This window comes from Vigna radiata, chromosome 7, assembly GCF_000741045.1.
Source record: "Vigna radiata var. radiata cultivar VC1973A chromosome 7, Vradiata_ver6, whole genome shotgun sequence".
Taxonomy (NCBI): Eukaryota; Viridiplantae; Streptophyta; class Magnoliopsida; order Fabales; family Fabaceae; genus Vigna; species Vigna radiata.
Window position 1 is genome coordinate 26,870,222 of NC_028357.1, and position 25,915 is coordinate 26,896,136.

General features: G+C 31.8%; 2 protein-coding genes and 1 long non-coding RNA gene across 4 annotated transcripts; 2 read left to right on the forward strand and 1 right to left on the reverse strand.

Annotated features, from left to right (window-relative positions):
• Positions 1 to 9,876: 9,876 nt before the first annotated feature.
• LOC111242050 lies at positions 9,877 to 13,143 on the reverse strand. 2 transcript variants are annotated; one of them, XR_002668551.1, is made up of 4 exons: positions 13,029 to 13,137; positions 11,704 to 11,859; positions 10,451 to 10,527; positions 9,877 to 10,312 (listed from the first exon to the last, which is right to left on the reverse strand). It is a non-coding gene; the product is annotated as an uncharacterized LOC111242050 (long non-coding RNA). The 2 variants fall into 2 exon arrangements; XR_002668550.1 differs by lacking the exon at positions 11,704 to 11,859 and having other exon boundaries at positions 9,886 to 10,312; positions 13,029 to 13,143.
• LOC106767103 (GDSL esterase/lipase At2g23540) lies at positions 11,892 to 13,904 on the forward strand. Its single transcript, XM_014651930.2, has 5 exons — positions 11,892 to 12,341; positions 12,431 to 12,561; positions 12,635 to 12,883; positions 12,965 to 13,220; positions 13,301 to 13,904. The coding sequence occupies exons 1-5, from the start codon at positions 12,083 to 12,085 to the stop codon at positions 13,522 to 13,524; spliced, it is 1,119 nt and encodes a 372-aa protein (XP_014507416.1). The 5' UTR covers positions 11,892 to 12,082; the 3' UTR covers positions 13,525 to 13,904.
• A 4,943-nt stretch (positions 13,905 to 18,847) lies between these two features.
• Positions 18,848 to 20,233, forward strand: LOC106767037 (dof zinc finger protein DOF3.4). The gene has a single exon (XM_014651852.2). The coding sequence runs from the start codon at positions 19,267 to 19,269 to the stop codon at positions 19,963 to 19,965; it is 699 nt and encodes a 232-aa protein (XP_014507338.1). The 5' UTR covers positions 18,848 to 19,266; the 3' UTR covers positions 19,966 to 20,233.
• The last annotated feature ends 5,682 nt before the right edge of the window (positions 20,234 to 25,915 follow it).

The window sequence follows — 25,915 nt, forward strand, 5'->3', positions numbered from 1 at the left end:
GAAAAAAGAGAAGCATTTATGTCAAAGCATAGGTGCAGAAGCAATTATCCACACAGTCTTTGGAGTTAGGACAGACATATTTAAGAGGTTAGGTGAAGCTCCTTTTCTCCCAATGTAGTTTTAGACTAATCTTGTTTCCTCACTTAAATATAAGTAAAAAATATTTTTATTATTTTATAAATTCTAGTAAGAAATCTTATAAAAAAATGTTATAAATTAAGATTAGCGAAATTAATCAATATTAATTTATCCTTTAGTTAATATGAAATTAGATACTTCTCTTATTTAGGTTTAGAAGATGTAACTTTTTTGTTTGGGGAAGGTTTGAAGGAGGGAAAAAAAATAAAAAAGTAAATTGTTTTTCCTAATTTAACCATTGGAAAGACATTGTATATGTTAATGAAAAATTTTGGATATAAATAAAGCAAATATAGTAATGACAAAATGTAAAAGTTTGGGCACTTTACTTTTTTATTTGTGATTAGCTTTTGTGAGGTCCAATGGACATGCATGAAAAAGAAGAGATATGATTTTATTTTTATGGGAATGGGTGAAATATTTGTAATGTTTCAATGAAAGGCTTAAATCATTGTAAACTATAATGACATGTAGGGATGTTGCTAGGATAGCTACTTGAGTGCTTATAATGCAACATATTTTATTTCACTTCTATGTCGTATGTGGATTTTAATCATTTTATAATCATTAAAAAATTACTTAATTTCATAAATGCTATTAAATTTATTAATTATCATGTTAAAAAAAAGGTTATTATGAAATCGTAATATGTTAGGTTGTCATGCTTAAAAGAGACTTTAGAATTTTAAAAGTTATACAGATTTTTTTTTTTAAAAAAAACAATTGATTAAGTTTTTCTCCACCCTTCATTCATACATTTTATTTTTTAATTTTAAATAAAGATATTTGGTCTCCTATTTTAAAAATCTTGTTTTTCTGACCACCCAATCTGGTATAATTTTACGTCTTTTATTTCGATAAATCCAATCTATACACTTAAAGGTATTATTGAAAGAGGGTTTCATTAAAATATGATAAATAAATGTAAACAAAATTGATTATTAAACTAAAATCGAGGAAAGGGCGAAAGATGAATGGAAATTGATTATCGAATCATACTATATTATTTAAACGGTCATATTAAATTTACAATACATCATATAAATTTCATTTTATATTATACGAAATCAAAGTGAAAAAGAAAAAAGAAATTTTGGGAGTACTACTTTTTCTGCGCGAGTAAGCAATGACAAGTAGGAAAACCTCTTTATTCTAACAAATTACAGTATCCAACAAATATGTCAAATTGGTGCAGTTGGTATTTTATTATTCAGTCCATTAACTATACTATATCGATATTTGGAATAATATTAAAAAAAAAACCTTATGTTGCACCACAAGTAAATTGCAAACCTAGTTACTTTTTATAAAATAAAAGTATTTTATTTTGTTTTATGTTAATATTTTAAAATAGTTAAATTTTGGAAGTTGTGATTAAACTCAATTATGCCATCTTAACGGATTTGAAATAAGAATATTAATGTCATGAAACAAAAACAAGATTCTAAATACAATTTCTTCTTATAGTCTTCAATTGAAAAAATTGAAAAGTAATTTCAAAGTTGAATCTTTGTTATCGAAAAACTTTTTTTGATATGTTCAATACTTTCATATCATTTAGAATTAATGTTAATGTCAATATAAATATAATTTTCTCATTCAATCATCCGACATCCTTTTTAAAGATAAAATCACAACAAAACATCATATTTTAAAACATCCAATACTTCAAATCTAATAATTGATTTTAACATGTTATTTTAACCGACTTAAGATTCAAATTATTTTTATTATTTTTGTAATGACTTGTTTTTATAAAATAAATAATGGAAGTTACAAATATTTGTGTAGCTATTTTTATCATTTTTGTAATGACTTACTTTTGTAAAATAAATAGTTACAAATATCCGTGTGGGATGAAAACTTCATAAGAGAAAGAAGAAGGGTAAGCAATAAGATATTATTTGAGTATCTTAAGTTAAATTAAATAAAAAGTTGAAGAATAAATTTATAAAAAAGAATAAATTTACTTCCAAAAAAAGGCCAAAAAAAAAGCAAAACTTGTATAAAATTTCTCCATTCCTAGATCTACACCATTAATTATATTCTTGTACTATTGGAGCAAAAAAATGTTTACCTATTACTGCATAATTAAACAACAGTTATAATTCCTTCATTATCCTTAAACTATTCATAACATGCTACATTTTGAGTTTTTATTTCTTTTCGTCTGGTCAATTCGTATCTTTATCTTAGGAAACAACCATTGGAATGGATTCCCACAATAGGACTTGTCCACAACAAACAACCTAGTTTAACCTGGCAAATAATTATATTAACATTAAAGATTTTTCCATGACACATGCGTGTTCCTTTCCTTCCATATTTAGACTATCGCAAACCACAAAAATGTCACTTTATTTTTGAAACATGTTCATGCCAAAGTTATGTTTATAGAAATGCATACTTGGAAAAGAGGATATGACATCACTCAAATTCAGCCATCTATAACCTGTTTTCCATACCTTGTATGATGTTTCGTAAAAAAAAAGAAGTGTTGCATTGATTCTTCCTCCTATTGACATAAGAGTTGAGACCATGATTCCAAAATCTTCTCTCTATACAAATTGTCCTTTGTAGCCAACCTATTGCCAACGGAAAACACGAAATTTTGATGGTACCTTACAAATCCACATTAATTAAGTTAAAAACACTTTTGGTGTTGTTGAATTCCCAAATCTCTTTTAGTGAGATAATTATATACAGATTTGACATTATATGTCGATCGAATAGTTTAAAACAACGAACACATTAGGATTTGAATGAAGCGAGCATTCAACCAGACGTCAAGGATGACCAAATGATCATGAACACTTAAAAACCTTAAATATCACTTATAATCAAGTTTACAGGTAAAATTATATGCTTAGCAAGTATTAGACCATGATTAAATCTATTCTAATTATAAGCTCATCTCAAAACCTATAAATAGGAATTTGAGATAAGAAGGTACTTAATTGCATTTATTGCGAATTTGATATTTTATTATGCTAACTAAACAATCATAATAGTAAGTACTTTTGGCAGGTACGTCCCCTATGGTTTGGAGACAGAGTATTAAGGATTTGAAAAAACTTTGTAACTAAAATGGAAAATGACTTCAAGAGGTTTAGAGAAAAGTGTAAAGAAGTGTTTTGGTTGTAATCCCTACCTCATAACCGAAACACTATATAATTAAGCATATGTTGTAGTTCTTCTTCTTCTTCTTGTTGGGAAAATTTCACCCACACACTCAAATATTGGTAACCCACACAAATGATTTTACTCTTCAATTCATTGGGGGATTTTCATTAAACCTTGATAACCTTTAAATAGGTACAAATCGGGCTTTGAGCCAAGTACAAATAATAAAAACTGATAATAAAATATCAACAAAATATGCTTATTCTATCATAAAATAATATTCTACTTACATAAACAGAAAATCATAACTACTCATCCCCATTTTATCTCTATCAAATCAAACCTAATATTATTATATCCAAAACTAATAAAATAATAAATCTCTAAAATTTAAGTTTGTCCCAACAATTCTTTCGTCATTACCCTAATAATTAGAACAAAATCATCCCTTTAAATATGCATGAAATCATTGTGTTTTCCTTTAAAGCTAACTAGCTGTAGCTTATCAAACATGGACGAGTATGTTAGTCTACCCATTCAGGACTCAAGTAATGAATTCTTGCGTCAAAGATGAATGATAATAACACACGCTTCCATGTAAACAATATTCATATGAGCAAGTTCCAAATCTCCTTATACAACTCTTGGGTTCTTATGGTTTTGTAAGTTTCCATCGTACTGAATTCCATTTACTTTTGCCTTTTTGGTTTCTCATGTGTCCAGGAATGTTCACAAACATTTTGGTATTACCAATTGCCACTTGATCCAAATGCTCATTCAACCTTTGCTAATTTCTAACTTCCTTGAACTTAGCAAATCAAACTGTGTCTCTCCCTGTTTTTCTCGAGATATAAGACAACTTCTAACATAAATGTTTAATGTTTGTAAGTTTTGTTTTCTTATATATTACTCAACTTTTTTATTTCTACTACATGAGAAACTTTTAATCATATTTGAATTTTTGATCGATTACGTTTTACTCCAATGAAAAAATATTTGTCAAGACATTAAAACAAATCATTAAATATAATATAATAATACCAGGATAGACCGACAAGATCATGACTTATTAAATATGAATTGTTTATATAAAAAGTTTAACACCACTAATAATATAAAATCTTAAAACATAATGTTTGTGTGTCTTAGTTTTTTATATACCACTTAATTTTTTATTTTTACTTAATTTAGAACTTGTAACTTGAGTTTCTAAAAACTTATTCAGAAAAATAATATCTTAGGTAGGAAACATAAAATGTCATTCAATGAGATAATATAACAAAAAAATGATAGGATTAGGATCTTACAAACTTTTTGTGAACCTGTTATCTAAATATTGTTTCTCAAATTGTATTTTTGCCGGTGGATTTTGTTTTTTCTTAAGAATGGAAATCTGACGAAACTTTGTTGTTCTTTTCGATATTGAACTCTATACCGTCTACACCAAATATAAACACAACCTTAATTTACTTTAATGTAAAAAAAAACCCTAATTACTTTAAAAAAGTCGTAAACCAACCACTTCACTTCCTCTCTAGGATTCCATTATGAATGATAATGCACAAAGCCCTAGAAGTTAAATTGATAAAGAAAAAGGGTCTGTTGACTACATTATATTTACTTTCTATTTTTATTGGATTCGAGGAACAAATTGACCAATGAGTTAGCAGTTGTATCCTTCAAGAATAAAGCATTCTTCTTTTCCTTGTCAAATGAGTGATGAAGAAAAGTTATAGGGTAGGTCAATTCTATGACAATTATCCTTAACTCTTCTTTGACCCAACTTATCTAATGTGGTCCTCTAGAATTTGTTTTTAATGCCGCTAAGCAATTTTCTTATGCATGTTTTTCAATTTTAACCTTTTCATCAATCTTCTATAAAATATCACACATGTTTGAACTCCTTAAACTAATAAAAATCAACTTTTATCAACAATGACCAATTTTATTGATTAAAGAATAATATCTATGTTACTTAATTAATTATTTCCTAATGATTGTAATTAATAGTATAAAACTATTGTTTGATTTCATGTCTGAATGCAACTTCTTCAAGCATTGGTCATCACAAATATATTTTTATGTCACTTTTTTCAGATCGTTTGAACTATTTGCATTCATTATATCAATATAACTTTGAAAATAAAATAAAGGCATTTATGTAATGAATATGATGAAATTTGACAAAAATATTTTGAACTTGATTGGATCTGAAAAGGGGTAAAATGATAGGTTTTTAAGAAAAAGGGATAGAAAAGCATGATGAGGGTATATTGGTTTGATGAGCTTTAATGGATATGGACATCACGTGCATTACTACAGACAATAATTGGTATTATTTGGTGGGCAGTTTTGAATGGAAACATGATCATAGTCTCATCAGCGGTCGACCAAGTTATATTTAGCAGTGGTCAAAACGATACATGAAAGATGAATAATGCATCATTCCAACGAGAATCTTTTTTCATGAAATGGTTAGAACAGATAGAAACAATGAAAGCAGAGACAAAGAATTGTGAACTGTGAACTGTGAATGTGTGAGACTACAAAAATGCACTCAAGAACACAACCACTCCATCCGACAGAGCAACCCCACTTTCTGAAAAAAATATGGTAAAGAAAGAGAAACCTTTGCATATGTCTGAGAGACTTCAAATGGTTGAGTGGGATGATGGGGCCTCACTTAGCTACACTTCCGTTAGTGTGCTCTCCATCTATACCAAGCTACAATCAAATGCTTTAGACTTCCACCATTCTAACTTTTTCCCATTCACTACTCAAAATCAACAATCATTTTCACTTTTCTATCATCTCAAACTCTCTTCCTCGCTACATTCAAACCATGCTATCAATTCCTCATTTCTGGATTCATCACTATCTTTTACTTAAACTACTTACCTTTTTAATCAAACACACTTTGATAAAACCTCAAACTTCACACGTTCTTTTAAAATATCTATTTCATATTATAAAATAATGATATCATGACACACTTTTATATTCATTTGATCCCCAAAGATAAAATAATCATAAAAGTATAAATTTTTATTTTTTTCAAAAAAGAAGAAAGTAAAAAATAAAAAAAATTCAAATAAATATAAAAAATTTATGTGTATTAAATAATATTTTTCATTTAGATAATCTAACCTATTTTCATTCATATTTTATAAAAATATATTTCATGATTATTTACTATCATTATGTTATATTATAGATGTAAATTATCTCTCCACTTTTTTTGTGTTGAAAATACTCATTAAACCAACCTTGATTTGTCTTTCCTACTACTAACTGTGATTTTTTTTAATTCACAAATATGTATTTTTGAAATGATTAACCTAATGTCATTAAGATCATCAATTTTTATGATTATAAATAAATGTAAATCAATTCATGCATTGATTTTTTTTTTTTGTAAATATAATCATTGCGTTTTTTGACTTAGGGATACTTGATTTTAATCTGAATAGTATTTTTGTGGTAAACAGGTAGAAATAGTATTTTTGTGGTAAAGTAAAGATTGGTTGTATGCATTGATGGGATAATGGGCCCAGGTCCAAGTTAGGTTGAAACGGGCCTGTATCGTTTCTTTTTGGTTGCACGCGTGTGTCTCTATTCTACGTTTTGGAAGCTAATAACTAGTCCTCACACTTCATACAATATTAACATTATTGGGCCTTTTTCATTTGGATCATCATCATCATCATCCTCAATGCCATGGAAACCTTCCTATTCCTAACGTATGTGCTTTGTATGGACCCAAAGATTAAAACTTTCTTGTTTTGTTTTCAATCATTCATCAATCATCAATAGATACTTTCTTTAGCGGGTAACATGTCACGTAGGAATTTTAAGGCGAAAAAGTAGAAAATGATTTTTTTGGATAATACTATTTTTACATGATGTAATGTAAGTTAATTGTTATTAATCTATTATTCATTTCTTATCAATTCACATTTTTTTCCGTGTCAAATAAATTCTTTCTATTGTAATTTCAACGAAACAAAAACCTGACAATCAATATTATCGAAAAAATATAATAATATAAATAAATTATTAATAAATTAAGTAAAATGATCATTTGCCTATATGTTCAAATAAGATCCGTACATGTATGATTGCTTGTGATAAGAAGATATTTTTTTCATATTCCAATGCACATATCACATAAAATCACCGACCACAAAAGTGCATAAATATTAACTATCACTGTAGGAGTGTTTTTGGAAAAATTAAGAGCATTTTTATCTTTATTCTAATCAACTCAGAGTTTTGCCAAGATAATTCGCTTGTAATCAACCCCGACCCTATTAAAATTTGTGATATTTGAGACATAATTTGCACTTTATATAAAACACTATCTATCAAATTAAAAATTCACATTATTGATAATTATTTAAAAGTAATATCTTGTAAAAGAAAATAGGCTTTTATACTAAATTGAAATAACAGCAAGTAAAATCCTAAACTGAAAGAATTGAGTAAGAGGGCCTGAATGATGAACTCTTCAAATCCTGGGCAAAAAAACCAAATAATTTGTTTGTTAAGCATGATATATATATATATATATATATATATATATATATATATATATATATATATATATATATATATATATATATATTGAAAGGAAATTTTTGGCAAAAACAAATTAAGACGTGGATTCATTGATATTTGAAACAAAAATGTTTCTTTTTTACACCGACCAGGTGTCAAATTTCTATTGGTTTTTTTCTTTTAAATGGAAATGAGTTTTTTAAAAACTGACGAGGGTAGAATAGGAATTCCAAGGATATGAAATTTTGTTTGGCGGTTCCTTTTTCTTCTCTTTCACTTTGTTTCTGAAGCTTCTTGTCTCCCATCACTCTTTCCATTTCCGGTTGCTTCATCTTTACAATCCTTTGGTTTCTCCGTTGTACCGTTAGTTTCATCTCAACCCGAAAAAAGCTATTTTTCGCAAGGTAAACTTTATTTCCTCTATCCCCTTTTTGGGTGGCTTTGGCGTTGTGTGTGTGTTTTGTCATTTCGTCCCCTTCTCGCATTGTATGGGTTCTCTTTCTGTATCATTTCGTCCCCTTCTCACATTGTTCTCTTTGGCATTATTTATTCATTTTGTGTTTTGTGAACCCTAAGTCACCATTGATTTTTTGGTCTCTTTCGTGTTTTCATTTTTTGTGCAGTTATAATGGCTTTCAAAATCCCAAAGGTAAGTTAAAGTTTTGGTCTTTTACTTAGTTGCATTTTTTTGGTTAGTAATAACAATCTTTTCATTATTTTTTGATTGGGAGAATATGACAAGTACACTATTTTCATTATTTTTTGATGATTTGGTTGATATGATAAGTACAATATTTTCATTTCAAGAGGAATTGCTTGCAATCAGAAAGCGATATGTACATGAATGGATCCTGGACGACGAGAACATAAGACTACTGGATGCGCTAGAGGTCTATGGATTGTTGTAGGATAGTTGTCCAGTGTAAAAATGTAGTGTAGTTTAGTTTGTTTTGATAAGATAGTTGTCATGACAATGTACTTTTTATATGAAGTCAGTGTACTTTTCATTTTATATATATGTACTTTTCATTTTATATATATGAAGACATTGTACAACTTCTTATTGGAATAAAATTGTTTTATACTTTTGAAGACATTGTACAAATTGTTATTGCAATAAGATGATTGATTTCAAGATTGCTTATGTGCAATGTAGAAATGATTGTTGATTGATGATTAATGTCCAAGTTTTTGTTATGTGCAATGTATGAAAGTTCCATAGCAATTAAGGCCAAGTACTGCAATTTGTGCAGCAAAAAAAACCCTTGTAGTCGTTTACAAGAGGTTGATAATCGTTTACGCGAGCCTTTTTTCTGTTTTGGACATCCTGTTGCACTGAAGGAACCACCTGTGGTAACGTGGGGGACCATAGGGATTTTGGATGTTTTTGAAGACAACTTGACTGGTTTTTGGTATAAGTGTGAGTGTAGGGTTGGATGTGATGCTTGGGAAACCCCATGATATAAAAGGGGTCCACCCAAGGTGATGACATGAACCTTGGTGAAGTTCAGTGAAATCTGCCACATAAAACACTCTTGTAATCGTTTACAAGAGGCTTGTAATCGATTACGCAAGCCATATTCCCGTTTTGGACATTCTGTTGTATTGAAGGAACTACCTGTGGTAACGTGGGGGACCACGGGTGATTTTGGGTGTTTTTTAAGATAACTTGACTTGGTTTTGGTATAAGTGTGAGTCTAGGGTTGGATGTGATGCTTGGGAAACCCCATGATGTAGGAGGGGTCCACCCACAGTGATGACACGAACCTTGGTGAAGTTCAGTGAAATCTGCCACAAAAAACACTGTTGTAATCGATTACAATAGGCTTGTAATCGATTACGCGAACCATATTCCTGTTTTGGACATCCTGTTGTACTGAAGGAACCACATGTGGTAACGTGGGGGGACCACGAGTGATTTTGGGTGTTAAACAAGTTGTCTATAACCTGAGTAGCACTCGTTTACAGGGTCATTGTAAACGATTACATTGCACACTTTACCACCATTATCTTCACCAATTCAACTATATTCATCAAATCACAACCATTAATTCATTTTTTTCCACAAACATTATCACTTGGAAATCAAATTATAAAGCACTTTAATAAAAGACACATTTTATTTCCAATTACATAAATGTATTGAACCAAACATGGATGTTCTATATATTGAACCAAATAGGTTTAATTACAACATCTTTTTCTTGTCCTAACACTCAAGTCTAATACAATAATTAGTCATTTTTCTTTCTAACTACTACATTTTCAGTGTATGATGTCCCAAGTGTTTGGCTCTTAAAACGCCTTCTTGAACCAATCCTAACATAAGTCTTCAGCTGTGATTGGTTGTTGGACATTCCACCCGGTGCATTTGGCGACATTGCATCTTGAGCCAAGCAAATGGAGTCTTCGAAATGAGTTCCCGTTGCTCCTCTGTCAACCGTTCGTTGAGAGTGCAAACATACATAGTTGAAAATGAATGACGCACGGTCAACTGCCCAAAAGAAAATAACTCAAATGAAAACACCAAAACAAATAACAAAAACCCATAACGTGTGCAAGAAACGACAAGGATCCCAATACCCAAACCTAAAACCCAATACCAAAACCTACAACGGGAGAAGGCATTTACCTTGGTCCAACGAAGGTCCATTCTGGAACTTGCCATTTCAGCAAAACTGAGACAACAGGATATGTAACAAGAAGGCACTGGAGAGCACGAAAACGCCGGTAGAACCGCAGACCGCAAGGAAGAGGACGAAGGCAAAGGAGAAAATGTGAGAGAGAACGAAATCTATCACACAAAACTAATGAAACAGGCCAAGGGTAGAATTGGAACCCAAATTGTCTGAAACCCTTTTCATTTTGCAGGCCAAAATTAAAAAAAAAAAAAACAATACAAACTACCCAATTGAACGTTAACACTTGACAGTGTCAAATATATGTCAAAAATTAGGTGTCAAAATAACGGAACCCTATTTAAAAAGACATGCATTGTGATTCAGCAGCACAGTCGAAATGGTCTACATTGTGTTTTACTTATACGACCAAAACAAACATGTATAGATAGATAAGCATTATGGGTACTACGAGCATCGACGTTAACATCATTAATTAATCTAATAAAACATTTCCACAATGTCATATCTCCATTCCATAATTTCTTGCCAAAGACATTATGTTAAAATGAAGAGTTCTGCCGTGTTTTGTTCGGATTTTTTTTTTCTTTAAACAACCTTTTCTTGTGCTTCATACAACGAAATAAATTTTATGATCGTGCTGTCCATAGTATTTTCCTAGGTTTTAAAGTTATCACTTTTTAAATCTCAAAAACTATTGTATTAATATATCTCGTAATGTGGTTTTTTATGAACACATATTTTCTTAGCATTCAGAAAACTGATAACTGTTTATCTCTTCCTGTGCCAACCCGTTATAATCATAACTTTGATGATTTTTTCACATCTTTAACTATTTCTCATTCTTTCACTTTACATGGTAATTCTACTACTAACACCAATATCCTCTTTGCTACTACTGTTTCCACCAATTTTAATCAAACTGATGTTCCTGTTAATGACATTTCTGATGATTTAAGACGTTGTTCTCGACCACGTAAAACACCTATCTACTTGAAAGACTTCCCAACTAACAATATTGTTCCTTATCCATTACAAACTATTTAAGTTATACTCATCTTTCTCATCATTTAAGTTTAAGATTTACTGTTTCTTTCTACTACTTTTAATATTTTTCTTGGCCCATTTGTGATGAGAACCTCTTCTTAGCTTTGGGCCTTGTTATTAGCCCCAAAAGGATTGTTCACAAACTTTCAAAAATAGAATAAAATTTCAAATGTTTGGAAGGATAAAGAAAAGGGAAAACCTGGTTTTCTTGAGTTGTTGAGTGCAGATGGACTGTTGTATTACTTTCCAATAACACGAAATTAGGAGTTAAGGGTTGGTTTTAATGTCTTCTGTAATTAATAGTCTTTGTTGAATAGGTCATCGTGGATGAAACTAGGCACCCTCTGACTTTGTGCTACAAAATCAAAATCTTTAATTGATCAATTCAACAGCAGGGTGAGAAATATGCACAGATGTTGATGACCAACCGCATGAAAATCTTTGGAATCTTATTTTTAATAGAAAAAAAAGGGTCAAACCAAATTTAACTTCATTAAAACATGATGACAAGTTTTCTCACGGGAAGGGGAAAAAAGTGGTCCTTATAAGGCTCTTGGCAGAGGTTTTCAGTTGCAGCCATGGCTTTCCATTGTTATGACATGTTGGTGCTTGTGGTTTTTCTAGTGAACATTAGCTTTTATGGAAGGGTAGATGGTCAGAAAAACGCTTTAGGAGCCTCTTTCATCTTTGGAGATTCATTGGTTGATGCTGGAAACAATAACTATTTGTCAACTCTTTCTAAGGCAAACATCCCTCCCAACGGAATTGATTTCAAGGCCTCTGGGGGAAACCCCACCGGCCGCTACACCAACGGAAGAACCATTGGTGATATAGTTGGTAATTTTGCCTTCTTTCTCACCTACCAACTAACATTTTCAATTTTGAATAATATTGAAAAAACCTGTTAATATTTTAATATTTTTCAGGAGAGGAATTGGGACAACCAAATTATGCTGTACCATTTTTAGCACCAAATGCAACAGGGAAAACCATACTGAGTGGAGTGAACTATGCTTCGGGAGGGGGAGGGATAATGAATGCCACTGGAAGGATATTTGTCAGTATTTATTTATTTTTCTGTCTACATAGTCTCAATCATTCTGTGTAATAAGGAATAATTTAATTTTCAGGTGAATAGAATAGGAATGGATGTTCAAATAGATTACTTCAGCATAACAAGAAAAGAAATTGACAAACTGCTGGGTGAATCAAAAGCGAAAGAGTACATAAGGAAGAAATCCATTTTCTCTATCACAGTTGGGGCCAATGATTTTCTCAACAATTACCTTCTCCCAGTTCTCTCCATCGGAGCCAGAATTTCTCAAAGTCCAGATTCTTTCATAGATGACATGATTACTCATTTCAGGGCCCAACTCACGGTAACAAGACGAAATGCAAAATCGAGATTGATAAGAAAATTAATTGTAAATTGAATTGAATTGAATTGAATTGAATGGCAGAGACTGTACAAAATGGACGCTCGAAAGTTCGTGATAGGAAACGTTGGGCCAATAGGATGCATACCTTACCAGAAGACCATAAATCAGCTTAACGAAGATGAGTGTGTGGATTTGGCCAACAAACTGGCGCTTCAATACAATGCTCGATTGAAGGATTTGGTTGCGGAGCTAAACGACAACTTACCCGGTGCCACCTTCGTCCTTGCCAATGTCTACGATTTAGTCTCTGAACTTATAAAAAATTATAAGAAATACGGTAAATAATTGGTTTGATTGGAAAAAAGTTTTATTATTATTTAAGAAATGAAAAAATGATATAGAAAGTAAAATTTGCAGGGTTCAAAACAGCAAGTAGAGCTTGCTGCGGGAATGGGGGCCAATTCGCAGGGATAATTCCATGTGGGCCTACTTCGAGTATGTGCAGTGATAGGTACAAGCACGTGTTCTGGGATCCTTATCACCCAAGCGAAGCTGCAAACCTAATCCTCGCTAAGCAGCTACTTGACGGAGACAACAGATACATATCTCCTGTCAATCTTAGGCAGCTCAGGGATCTTTGATCTTTCATCTTTCATCTTCTTTTATTCTTCTCTTCTCTTTCTCTACCACTACTTTTCTTTTCACAAACACCTTTTCTTCTGCCTCCATTATTCACTGCAATTCACATAAACGTAATTTACGACCGTGATTTCCCCCTTTTCTTTTATTATTATTATTATTATTATTATATCTGTGGTGTGATTCTGAGTTTTAATTATGTTGACATGTTAACAAACAACACTTGACGACCGTGTCCCTGTGTGCACAAAAAAAGTGAGTCGCTATAGTCTGAATCATTTTCGTTTTCTTGTCGCTCCTGATAGTGACCATTTTGCAATAGATTATGCCATGTTTATATTTTCCACAACTTCCGCGCCTTCCTAGTTTAAAAAGTCCTCTAACCAAACCAACCTATTATTTCCTTTTTGGAGTCTTCATCCAAACACTGCTACTCATAAATTTATACGTGATTCATGTTAATCATCCTAACCTATTAAACCAATTACTTTCTACTAATTATTGTCACAAATATAATTGCACTTTGACCTATGTGTAATTTTTTTTTTCTTTCTGGCCCACGTTGTACATTAGTTTAACCTACCAACTAGACAGTTGTGGAAGAAAGAGGTAGGTGAAGAGCTTCCATGTAAAAGGATTGTTGCCAAAATTAAAAATAACAATTCAATACAGAAAATACTATAAATACCATAAAACGTCACTTAGGGACATTCATGAACATTCTCTAATGTTTAGACATACCTTATGCTTGCTCCTACTTTTTAAGGAAAATTTTATAAAAATGATTAAATATATATCTTTTAGAAAAATAAGATTAAAGAAAAACTAATATAATTTTCATAAATTATTTAATAAAGTAAAAACGTTTTAATAATTTAAAACATCAACAAATATGAATACGAGAGGATAAGTATAAAAATGAATAAATATATATTTTCGTTTCCATTCACAAACTCAAATTGAAAAATTGAGGTATTCAATCATTTCCAAATAACATACATGCAAAAAAAAAAAAGAAAACAAATGATGGCAAGTGTGTTGGAATTTAAGAGTATTACAAACAATTTTCAAATTCATGAAGAAGAGTTATAATTATTCATAAAGACTTACCACCATGTATGAAGAGTTACAATGAAGAGTTTTAATGAAAAGTTACACTCAATAAATACAACTAATCAGAAAAGTTATTATATATCCATGAAGAGTAGTTACGATCAAGAAATATAACTAATCAGAATTTGATATCTCTTGGATTTGAAAGATGCATGATCAATATCTATATAAAGGGGATTATGTGCTCTATTGAAAGCGGAAACTAGTGAGACTTTTCGGTCATTCTCTTAACACGCAAATTAATTCAATCAATTCCTGAGAATCATATTCTTCTTTATATTAAAAGTGAGTATCATCATTGTATTTCTTCTTTGTATTTCAAAAACGAATTTTGTGATCCCCTTCACTCTTATAAGGGACGAAATATTGCTTTAGGAAAGTATGTATTCACGTTTAGAAGAATATATCAAGTCTACATTGTTGTTCATCTTGTTTTCCTAGTTCTTGAAAAATTGTTTCAACAGAGTTTGGATTAGAGGAAAAATTAAAAGGGAATAAAAGAATAAATAGAAGGTGTGTAACTAATGAACAAAATAAAATATAGTAAATATCACAAATAAGAAAATAAAAAGAATAAAAAAAAAATCACAATACTTATGATAAAGTTTCGTATAACCTCCTAGATGGATTTGAAGAGAAAATCTACTTGTCTTGTACACTCACAACTTAGTTCATAATGCACTAGGGTTAGAAAATTAAAAAATACGTTTTCATATTAAGGTAGCTTCTTCTTTTTTTTCATACATATGATCACCTGCATTAAAAGATAAAATTGCTGAGAAAGACGAGTCCTTCACGAGTTCATTGATGTTTGCGAGCATATGCTTCTCCATTCTAAGAATGTATATTTATATGCATTGTAATATTATAATTTTCTTGTCTATTTCAAATTCAATTATTTAAAAGTAAGAAATAAACATGAATTAAAATATACATTTTATGTTTGAAGAAATATTTGCTTTTTCTATGTGACAAAACACAATTTATTAAAAAGAAATTATAGGGACAAATGTAAGGCGTTGGTAGAAAGCAATAGGAACCTGCATGTTAGATGGACTGCTATTGTCATGATCTATTATGTCACCTGTTCTTTCATAGATATTGGTTACAAAATAATTCCTCCACTTGTTTTGTCTTTTTCTTGCACGAATTTTCGAGGCAAGACACAGAATAGTTCAATGAATGGGATTTGTCCATCAAATTCCATTAAGTTGATGTTTAGGTGGTTGTTTTGTGATGATTATAGATTAATATTATATGATGACTGGGATAAAAATTAACGAATATATGCTCGGCTTGAAAATTTCTGGTATGTCACGAGCATGTGTAGGAAAGGAAAGTCTTGGCATAATTTTCAATTTGCCTATTGCATGCGTTGAATATCAAGATTCTAATTTTTTTTTTTAAATTAACTAATATCTAATAAGTCGTGGATTACAATGCCTAAATGTAGAAATTAAAGAAACCAGAACAATTTATTATAATAATTAAAACAAAATAGATATAGAATGTAGAAGCTTATATAGGTGAGTATTTGAATGAGTAAACAGTGAACTGTAAAATAATTATATTGTATACTAAAAATATTAAATTATTTATAATATAAACTGAATTAAACCATTTTATAGTTTACTTTTAAAAATTAAATCTTTAAAATTGTCTATGAATGAAATTTGGTCAAACTTGGTCAAGTTATAGTAGAGAAAATTTGTTAATTATACCTACTTTTTGTAATAAAAAAATGAGAGATTAAAGTTTTTTTAAAGTAAGAAAAAGTACAATTTAAATCAGTGAAGAAAACTTTTGAGATATTTCTTGATAATCACGTGTTTCATTAAGTTACACACTAGTATAAGAAGAATAATCAAGTCAAGCAACTTAATTATTAATTTTTAAATTTTAGTTTAAGTAAACTTCATTTTGTTGGTAATTTTAGTTTTTCTTTTAATGAACATATTAATTTGTCGTGCTTCTTTAACTAATATTCACAACATATTCTAAGTATCTTAGTTGAAGAAGTATATAATTAATTCATAACATATTTTATAACTATTCAAAATCCAAGAGTTAATTTAAGTCTTACATTAAAAATGAAAAGTTGAACAATATATATAAAGCAAGACTCATAAACTCATTTCTATAAGTTTTTAGTTAGATGTAATGTGAATCTCTTATATAAATTAAATTTATGTTTTATTTTTTGGTTTTTCTTTTATGAATGTTATTACAAGATCTATTAAGAACAAAATATAATTTAAGTCACGAAACTTTTTTTTTTAAGTCAAACTAGTCTACATTGTAATATCATAAACAAAAATAATTGTGGTACATTCAATATGCTTTGGGATCTCAAATTTGATAATTATATTTGAAAGATGTAAAATCCGATAAAAAAAAGAGTTTATTCTCAACTTGTCCTTTGTAAACAGTGATTATTTCGTATGTACTTGATAGTTTACTTTTATATATTTTTTTTCTATGATTAGCTACTTTAACTAATTTAGTATAGAAGTAATTGATAGATAGTTGGTGGAACAAACACTCTTAATCAAAATTAAGTGTTTTATTTATATATATTTTGAAATTGTAATTTGTAACAAATATTATTTTTCGTTGATGTAAATGAGTACATAGATGAATTTTGAGTGGAAGTGAAATGTTGTTGGGAGCAGATACAATATTATTTATAGTTAAAAACATAAATAGAAAATTAATGTGAGGGTAGTGGAAAGTTGACAAACATCTACGTTGGCATTGAATTGTAAAAGGGGATATATTTATTTAGTGTGAATGATGATTAATAATTGTGGTTGTAAGAGCAATAATACGTAGTCCACTTGAAGAGGAGAAGCGTGCAAAGTAGGAATTTGATTTTTGATGGAGTGAAAGAGAATCATGTGGGTGGAGAAAAGGCCAAAAAGAGGTGATTACAGGTCTGGGGGAGACGGAAGGCAAAGATGCAAAAAATGTCAGTGATTTAATTATTTGGGATAAACACAAGAAAAACAAACCCAGGGTGTGCCACGAGAGAGAAGATGATAGCGATTGTGGATGTTTTGGGTGCTCCGAGAAAGAAACAAGGCTCACCACTTTCCAAGTTTCCAAGTTTTGTTTCGTGAGTGACAGCGACCCATGATTCTTTCTCTCTCAAGGAAGGGATATATCACTTTGGAAGGCGCATGCCTATTCCGCTCCTTCTATCACCGACAACCACCGGTCTGTCGCTGACAGCTGTCTCTCCTCCTTCTACCCCACCGGACAGGAACGCTACCGTATGATCGCTATCAAACGGTCAGCACAGTGGTGCTTGTGCAGTTGGGGAAACCACACTGTTTGGTAATGGCTACAGTGTAGCGGAAAATCCGGTGGAAGATAGAAAGAATGGGTACGGAGGAGGAATCTGATGCGGACATGACGCGTCCGAAATCAGAGGGGAGACCCAATTATTGCTCCCCACGCTGCCCGACACTCATAATTCTGTCGCTTCTGTCCCCACCCACTCCCTTCTCCCTCCTCCCTCACTGTCTCAATCTCATGCTATTCCTTTTCCTATTCTTCTGTCATCTACAATACAACTCATTTTATTTCACCGCCTCTTCTCTTCAATTTTTGCACTACCCTCCCAACCAAAATCCATCAGTCTCATAAGTTTTTCCATACCATAATCAAAGTTAGGTTTCCAAATTGAAATTCAACATGTCTCTTGAAAAACTAATAACAACTGCATTTTCTACGTGTGCTACTAATGACATTTCCATAGCTGAATTGGGTTACGTTTGCCTAACTATAGGAAAAATTTTACAAGCTAAATGAGTAGAGTGTGACATTATCCATAGTTGTTAATAACAAAAAAGAAAATCGAACTTCGAGGCATACAGACAGACAGCATAGATGGGCTAGATTAGCGTAGGCCTAGGAGCTCTACGTCAAACCCGATTGAATAAGGAAAAGACAGGAGAAACGAATATATGCATATAATATTGCAACATGGCATGATTAGCTTGAGAAGTTGGAAGAAGAGGTAATCGTGAACAAAATCTATGTTTATTTATTTTTTAATGAAAAACAGTTGGGTAGTTTTGCATTCCATAATTATTACTACTCCCTCAAAGGCAGAATGCATCTAAGTGGCCCTGCAAGGGACAAGATTATGCTTGGACTACTTTATGTATACATGTAATTAATTAAGTCGTTCTGAAGAAAACAAAAATAGTTAGTTTGTTTGATTGATTAGATTAGATTGGGGGAAGAAATAGGGGTTTGTGGGTTGGTGGTTTATGTGTGTGCAGAAGGCGCAGCCCTATTAGCCGACCCAAGTAGAGAGAGGGTGTTCTGGAGCCGACTGAAATGTCGTGCTTAACAGAACACTGTAAAGCTGATCCCACTCTGCCTCATATAAGCCTCAGAAGATGTCTCTGTTTCCACCACAGATATTCTCTCTGACCCGCTTTCCTTTCTCTTCTCAATTCCTTTCCAACCCCTGATTCTCTCCTTCCCCATAAAACCCCACCGCATTCACATCTCAACACCCCAACCCAACCCTTCTTCACTCACCACTTACTCCCTACATTCATCTTCTCACACAACAAACCCAACACTCAACTCTTCTTCCTCTTAACTCATTACGCAACATGCCATCCTCCAACTCCGGCGAGACCCGCCGACCATCCAAGCCTCAGACCTCTGCCGGAGCGCCGCCACCTCCAGAGCAAGAAAACCTCCCCTGCCCCCGTTGTGAGTCAACCAACACTAAGTTCTGCTACTACAACAACTACAACTACTCCCAGCCGCGCCACTTCTGCAAGTCTTGCCGCCGGTATTGGACCCATGGCGGCACCCTCCGCGATATACCCGTCGGCGGTGGCAGTCGCAAGAATGCCAAGCGTTCACGCACCCACCACACTGCCACGTCATCCTCCTCCTCCACCATGACTTCACCTCAGGAGCACGCTCTTCCTGCATTGGCCCCTGTCCAAACGACCCAAGGAGGGTCCATGCACTTCGTGGACGGTGACGTTAATAAACAGAATAACGTGAATGTCTGCGGGAGCTTCACCTCTTTGCTGAACAACAGCCAGGGCAATGGGTTTCTCGCCCTCGGCGGGTTTGGACTTGGGCTCGGACACGGGTTCGATGATATGGGCTTTGGGATTGGCAGGTCGGGCTGGGGCTTCCCCGGAATGGTGGATGGTGCCAACATGGGCAGCGGCGTTCCCTCCTCTGGATTGAGCCCGTGGCAGTTAGAGAGTGGCGAAGGTGGGTTTGTTAGTGGAGACTGTTTTTCGTGGCCTGGGCTTGCCATTTCCACACCAGGGAATGGTCTCAAATGAAATGCTTCTTTTTATTTTTGGTTTTTTTTTTTCTGGTTTGGGTGCAATGGTGGGTGTGCTTATGGTTTGAGTTTAGGGTTACTTTTTCGTGGGTATAATCATCTGTGAAATTTGAACTACAACTGAGACTTCTCTTTTCTATTTTAATTTTTTGTTTTTGTTTTTTTACTTCTTTGAATTGTCCAGTACTGTGTATGTTTACTTGCTTACTGTTAGTTTTTGGCTACCTGTGTGATTCAATTAGTGGCTGACGTAGTGTTGTTTGCTCTCTGGGATTTAAATATTTCTGAAATTGGATTGGTTTTCTCGCTAAATTAAAGCAGCCATGGCTGGATGAGTGTTTCATAAATTCATTATACCATTATAGGTTGATATTAAATATAACATAAACCAAACACACCAATTTCAGATATTAAAGTTTGTCCTTTTTTTGTTGGGAGGTCAGACTTAATCTAAGGAAAATAGTAGTACGACATTATCTGTTTAAACTTGTTTAGATTGTAGCGAGTTCTCCTATTTAATGGATTTTAATTAGCTAGGTAATTCTAAATAATCTTGTTCTGAAAAAAATATCTGAAATAGCCTGTTTGTGTAAGGTTTAAGGCAGTTGAAAGGAGAGGAAGGAACACTCAAGCATTTGTTTGCTGTTTATTTTGACTGTTTTGCTTTCCTAAAGTTTAGCTGAAAGATCTCTTGGTTTGTGTTGTCTTGTTTCATTTGTTTTTTCGACTTTAGGATTCCACTAAAGTTGCTTCTCTTCAATTCTAAGTTTGGCAGTGGGCGTGTCTGAAAAAAACGGCTAGATATTAGCATGGGGAAGGAAAAAAAAAAAACAGTATAATTCATCGATACTCTAATCAACAAATTTCGTATTCATTTAATTTTTAGTGTAATCTTTGAAAACGACATATACTGTTTGTTTGAAAATATTGGAGAATTGGAAGTGAAGCGAAGAATTAGAAGTGTCTATTATTATTGAAAGTTAACTGACTGATGTAGTTTATATATACATAAATGTATATGCTATCAGTAAGAAGTAAAAAAACTGATTACAACGGAACAGAAGTAACTATTTTGACTTGTTACAACTAATACTCTTCCTCAGGCACTCACAGGATTCAACTTCAATCTTCTTTCTCAACCATTCAAACCTCTCAATCTTAATCTTTACTCCTTTTGTGGAAACATCCGCCAGTAGTGTTTTCCTACCATGACTTACTGGATTTTTAGATAGATTTATAACGGAAACATTATCTATCTTTAGCTGGAATGGAGCTTTTATAGTAATATCAACTCTCTTAGTACTTCATGCAACCAAACTCCTTGACATGCTATATAACTTTCAGCTATATATACAGCTTCACAATTGGATAGTGCTATCACTGGTTGCCTCTTTCTTTTAACGCAATCACAACCATGATCAGACTTAGTAAAACCAGCAAGTTCCAAGCCTTCCACATCTGTCTTCTGCTTCCCTGTTGGAAACAATATTTCAAAATATGCAGTGCCTTTGACATACCTCCCAATAATATGTTTGAACACCGTTTCTTCAACATCCTCTTTAGTTTCATCTTTTATCAGCTTCAAATTAACTTCAATTGGATTCCTTGCTGAGTTGCATGAAGTCATACTAAATCTTTCTAACAATTTCCCTAGCATATTTCCTTTGATGCAATATCAAACCTGTTGCAGTGTAAGTGAACTCCATACCCAAAAAATAGCTCAACCTACCAAGGTTACTCATCTCAAACTCTGTTTGCATAACTCTCTTAAACTAGTCTCAATCATATATATTTCACAGTTTTAGATCAATTTTATTAAATGTTAAATCAAATTAAAATTAAGTAGGCGTATCATAGGTTATCTAAATTTTCGATAAAGATAATATTCACATTGTAAGTATACAACAATTTCGACAAAAATCTTAAATGAGAAAAATTAAAAGCAAATTAAAATCAATATGAAGTGATTATCTTACAACAAAGTATATCTTAAAATGTTGAGTTTCACATACATTCTGAATTTTTCATGGTGCCAACGTTTATTCTTTAACTTTGTTTTTGATATTCACACTGTATGAATAGATGGTATGTCTGCAAAAGACACTTAAAATCCTAAATTAGTAGGATGCATCAAATTAACGTTATAAAATGTGAATGTCCTCCAATTATCTTGATAACTATATTATTTATAGAGTAATTATGTGTTTGTGGGCTCTCACATAAATTGAGTAGGATGAATCCAGTAACTTACTTACCTTTATTGCAGATCATGTCAATCTAAAGAATAACACAATAGTAAAACACAACAGACCAGTTTGTGGACAGGTAGGTTGAGAGCTTGTGGTCCTAATAAAAGCCAACTTATTAGAAATCAAGTTTGCAATCAATTATGACTATTCTCATAGTAAGTGAATGAGACACAATGGTGGAACGTTGTTAAGTTTAAAAACTTCATAATTGAGAAGATAATAATCAAAGATAAGCATATAAATGTATTTACGAAATTTTTGTCAAGATTGATAGTGCTTGATTACTTTCTCAAAGCCAAAAAAAAAAGAGATGATGTTGATAGTTATTTTATGATTTAAAGTCAATGTAGAGAATTATAATTATTGACTTTAAATCTTGTGGAGCAACTGAATTTTTAAAGTATATCATTCAAACATCTTGATCGCCTAATAAAAGGAAGCATAAGACTATCCACTAAAAACAATTTACTAGTGTTAAGACTAATTAGACAATTTTATGCAATTTAATTATAGTTATCTTAATGATTTTCTATTATTCTTTAAATTTAGTTTTATATATAAACATTATCATGAACTTAAACGATACATTAAATGTGGTAGAATATTGTACAAAACCTTCTCATATAAATAAAAAAGTTTTTCTTCCATTTTGTTTCTTTTGTTGGTTTGTTATTATTCAGAACCACATTAAACAAATGTCCAAAAGTATTCTTTTATGTAAATAATACGGACATATTCGGTATTCTTTTAATTTTCTTTCAGGAAAATTTATAATTAAGTGATATCTAAGTTTACAATGCTTTTTAGAAATTTGATTCATAAATCAAATTAATTAATCTTAAATTATCTTTTGGTTATAATTATTCCACTGGAAAGCAGATAAAAATTTTGTCAGGGAACTCGAACAAGAAATAAAATAATATTATAATAAGGAGAGGTTTGAAGAGCTAAATGGTAACATCATAGTCATGATCCCTGTGATTCAAAGCAACTCTGTTTCGTGTTCAACATGTCTACTAAACAGCCAACATGTGCCAGGCCTGTGGTCTGAATTCATGACTGAACCATTATTGTGCAAGATTTTATCACTGTATAGTTTTTGAGGGTGATTTCTTTTAAAAATTATAAGTAGACAATACAGTTTTCTTTATCTAGTTTTAGACTAGGTTCTTAAGATGTGTAAAGAATGAAAATTAAAAATAAAAATTAGGAGTGCTAATTCTTTTAATATTTTAAAATTGATTTAGTTTTTACATAGATAATATGATAGGAATATCATGGTCTTGGAAACACACCATCTAATATGCATAACAGTCTTGACGTCACTCGTAAAAGAGACATTCTCCTAGAAAAAAATATTGTGTGAACATTTTGTTTCGTAGATTGTTAGATATATTATATTTATATTTAGTTAGTTAGTTTATATTTCTTATTTAGTTTGTTTATATTTTTTATTTGTATTTTAGGTTTAACCCATATTTCTTCTATATGTGGATTTAACATAAAGGAGATTTCCCCTCATCTCTTTCACTATTTCATATGGTATCAAAGCCTGGTTCTCTGATTCTTTAGTCATTGTCTTCGCTGTCTGCTGGCGGCCGACCGCCGGCAGCCCCTACTCGTCGTCGGTCATCATCTCTCGCCGGAATCTCGCTGGAACCTCGCCGGAGTTCCAGAATCAACTGACGACCGCTCCATCCAAATCGCCTCTTGTGGTCGTTGAGGCAATCGGAGCATGTTGAATTTTTAGGGTTTCTTTCTCTCTCCTGACCTCTCTTTTCACCGTTGCCTTTGACTTCAAGGGCGATTTGTAAGAAGAGATTTACATGGAGCAACTTCTTCTATTATAAATAGAGAACCCTATGTGTGGATTTAACACAAGGGAGATTTCCCCTCATCTCTTTCACTATTTCATAATGTTAGAAGTGGACTTTAAGCCTAACTCAACCCCACAAAACCGGCTTGTAGGGTGAGGTTTGCACCCACTTATATACACTTAAATGGCCTCATCTCTAGTCGATATGGAACTTCCAACATAAATAATGTGATTTAACTGTGAAACTCTTTAGGAAAGGAGTACCATACTAGACAGAAATTTCATAAGAGGAAAACTAATTTCATCTACAAATTTTAATGTTTTTTTAGGGTAAATTTATAAAATGGGTATAAATGGGTGACTATAATAATTGTGTTAAATTGATAATCTTCTTTGTGATGTCTGGTTTTGTTTAATAATGTTAGTAGTGGTGATATTTTTATGAACATATAAAATATGGAAACTTATGAGTGAAACTTTTAAGGGAAACAAATATAAAAGTTTGATTTGATACATTTGAGGCTCGTTAATGAAGAATTTTGAGTTCGACATATAGAATTTAATAATGAAAGTTATGGTTGTGTTTTGAAATGAATATAGTTTATCATGTGCTTGTAAATTAACATGATATAATCCTGAGATGAATTTTATATTTGAAATTTATATAATGTGAATTAGATTGAGTTTTTCAAATATTTCATCATATGAATCATAGTGAGAGTTACGTTTCAAAAGAAACTTGATCTGGTATTCAATCGTTTAAAAGAAATTGACATTAAAGAAAAAAAGTGACAATAAAACAAAAATAAATTAAAATTTCTTGTCCTAGTATGACATCAATGGTACCTCCACTGCATAAAGTTAAACCGAATGGTGTATGGAAAAAAGGATGGCTATACCAAACATGGGCTATGCTATTATTAATTGATATAACGTCATCTTAATATATTTGTCATAAAGTTAAACCGAATGGTGTATGGAAAAAAGGATGACTATACCAAACATGAACTATGCTATTATTAATTGATATAACGTCATCTTAATATATTTGTCATATCGTCAAAATATTACAATCTTTTGATTACGTACTACATCATCGATTAATAAGTATAAAACATGTTCATGGTTCTCATTTTGTGCAAATAAAGTGATTATTATTTTCTATCATTATAAAATAAATTTCATTTACTAATTTTATCTTTATATGTCCTTTAACAATGGTGGATATCATATCGTCTACCCGTTGTTACCTTAAGACTCGGGCATGATATCTTTTTATGTCAGTAAGATGCAAACATTTGTAGAGTTGACGAGCGTTAATACTAATTATGTAGAGTTGCATCAAAATTGATATTTGTGTTATGTAAATAGGTTATATAAATAAAATATGAAGTTGTTTCATTACAAATATTACTATGAAGTTCAAAACAAAGATACATAATAAAAACGTTGCTAGCTAGATGATGATGGTCATTTATTGCGAACATTATGACCTCCTCACTATTGGGGGCATGTTGTTTGGAGCCGCATGAGCTATATGTAATGTCTCATTAGTCTGATCCTAAGCTATAGAGTCCACACTCACATCATGAAAATCAATCATTCTTTGTAAGATTGTCACAACACATCTAATAGAGCCCTACAATGACGATAAGAAAAAATTAATTAAGATTGTTTAATAACATAAATACATAAACATTGTACGGTCACATACCAAAGCACCATATTTTAACTCCGATCTCTTACGAACATCTCCTATGAATTAAAAAGTCACCCGGAGATGTCGACAAAGTCGAGGTACGAGACTTGGTCAATCATCCTCAACAACAGGAATAACATAAGGATGAGATATCCTTCTAAACTACTAGAGGTATCCCTCAACA

Excerpts from the sequence above, each read along its gene's own strand:
- LOC106767037 (XM_014651852.2), top strand. The coding sequence starts at position 19,267 with ATGCCATCCTCCAACTCCGGCGAGACCCGCCGACCATCCAAGCCTCAG.
- LOC106767103 (XM_014651930.2), top strand. The coding sequence starts at position 12,083 with ATGGCTTTCCATTGTTATGACATGTTGGTGCTTGTGGTTTTTCTAGTG. Across the intron at positions 12,562-12,634 it reads ATGCCACTGGAAGGATATTT|GTGAATAGAATAGGAATGGA; the intron begins GTCAGTATTTAT and ends TTTAATTTTCAG. Across the intron at positions 13,221-13,300 it reads AAAAAATTATAAGAAATACG|GGTTCAAAACAGCAAGTAGA; the intron begins GTAAATAATTGG and ends TAAAATTTGCAG.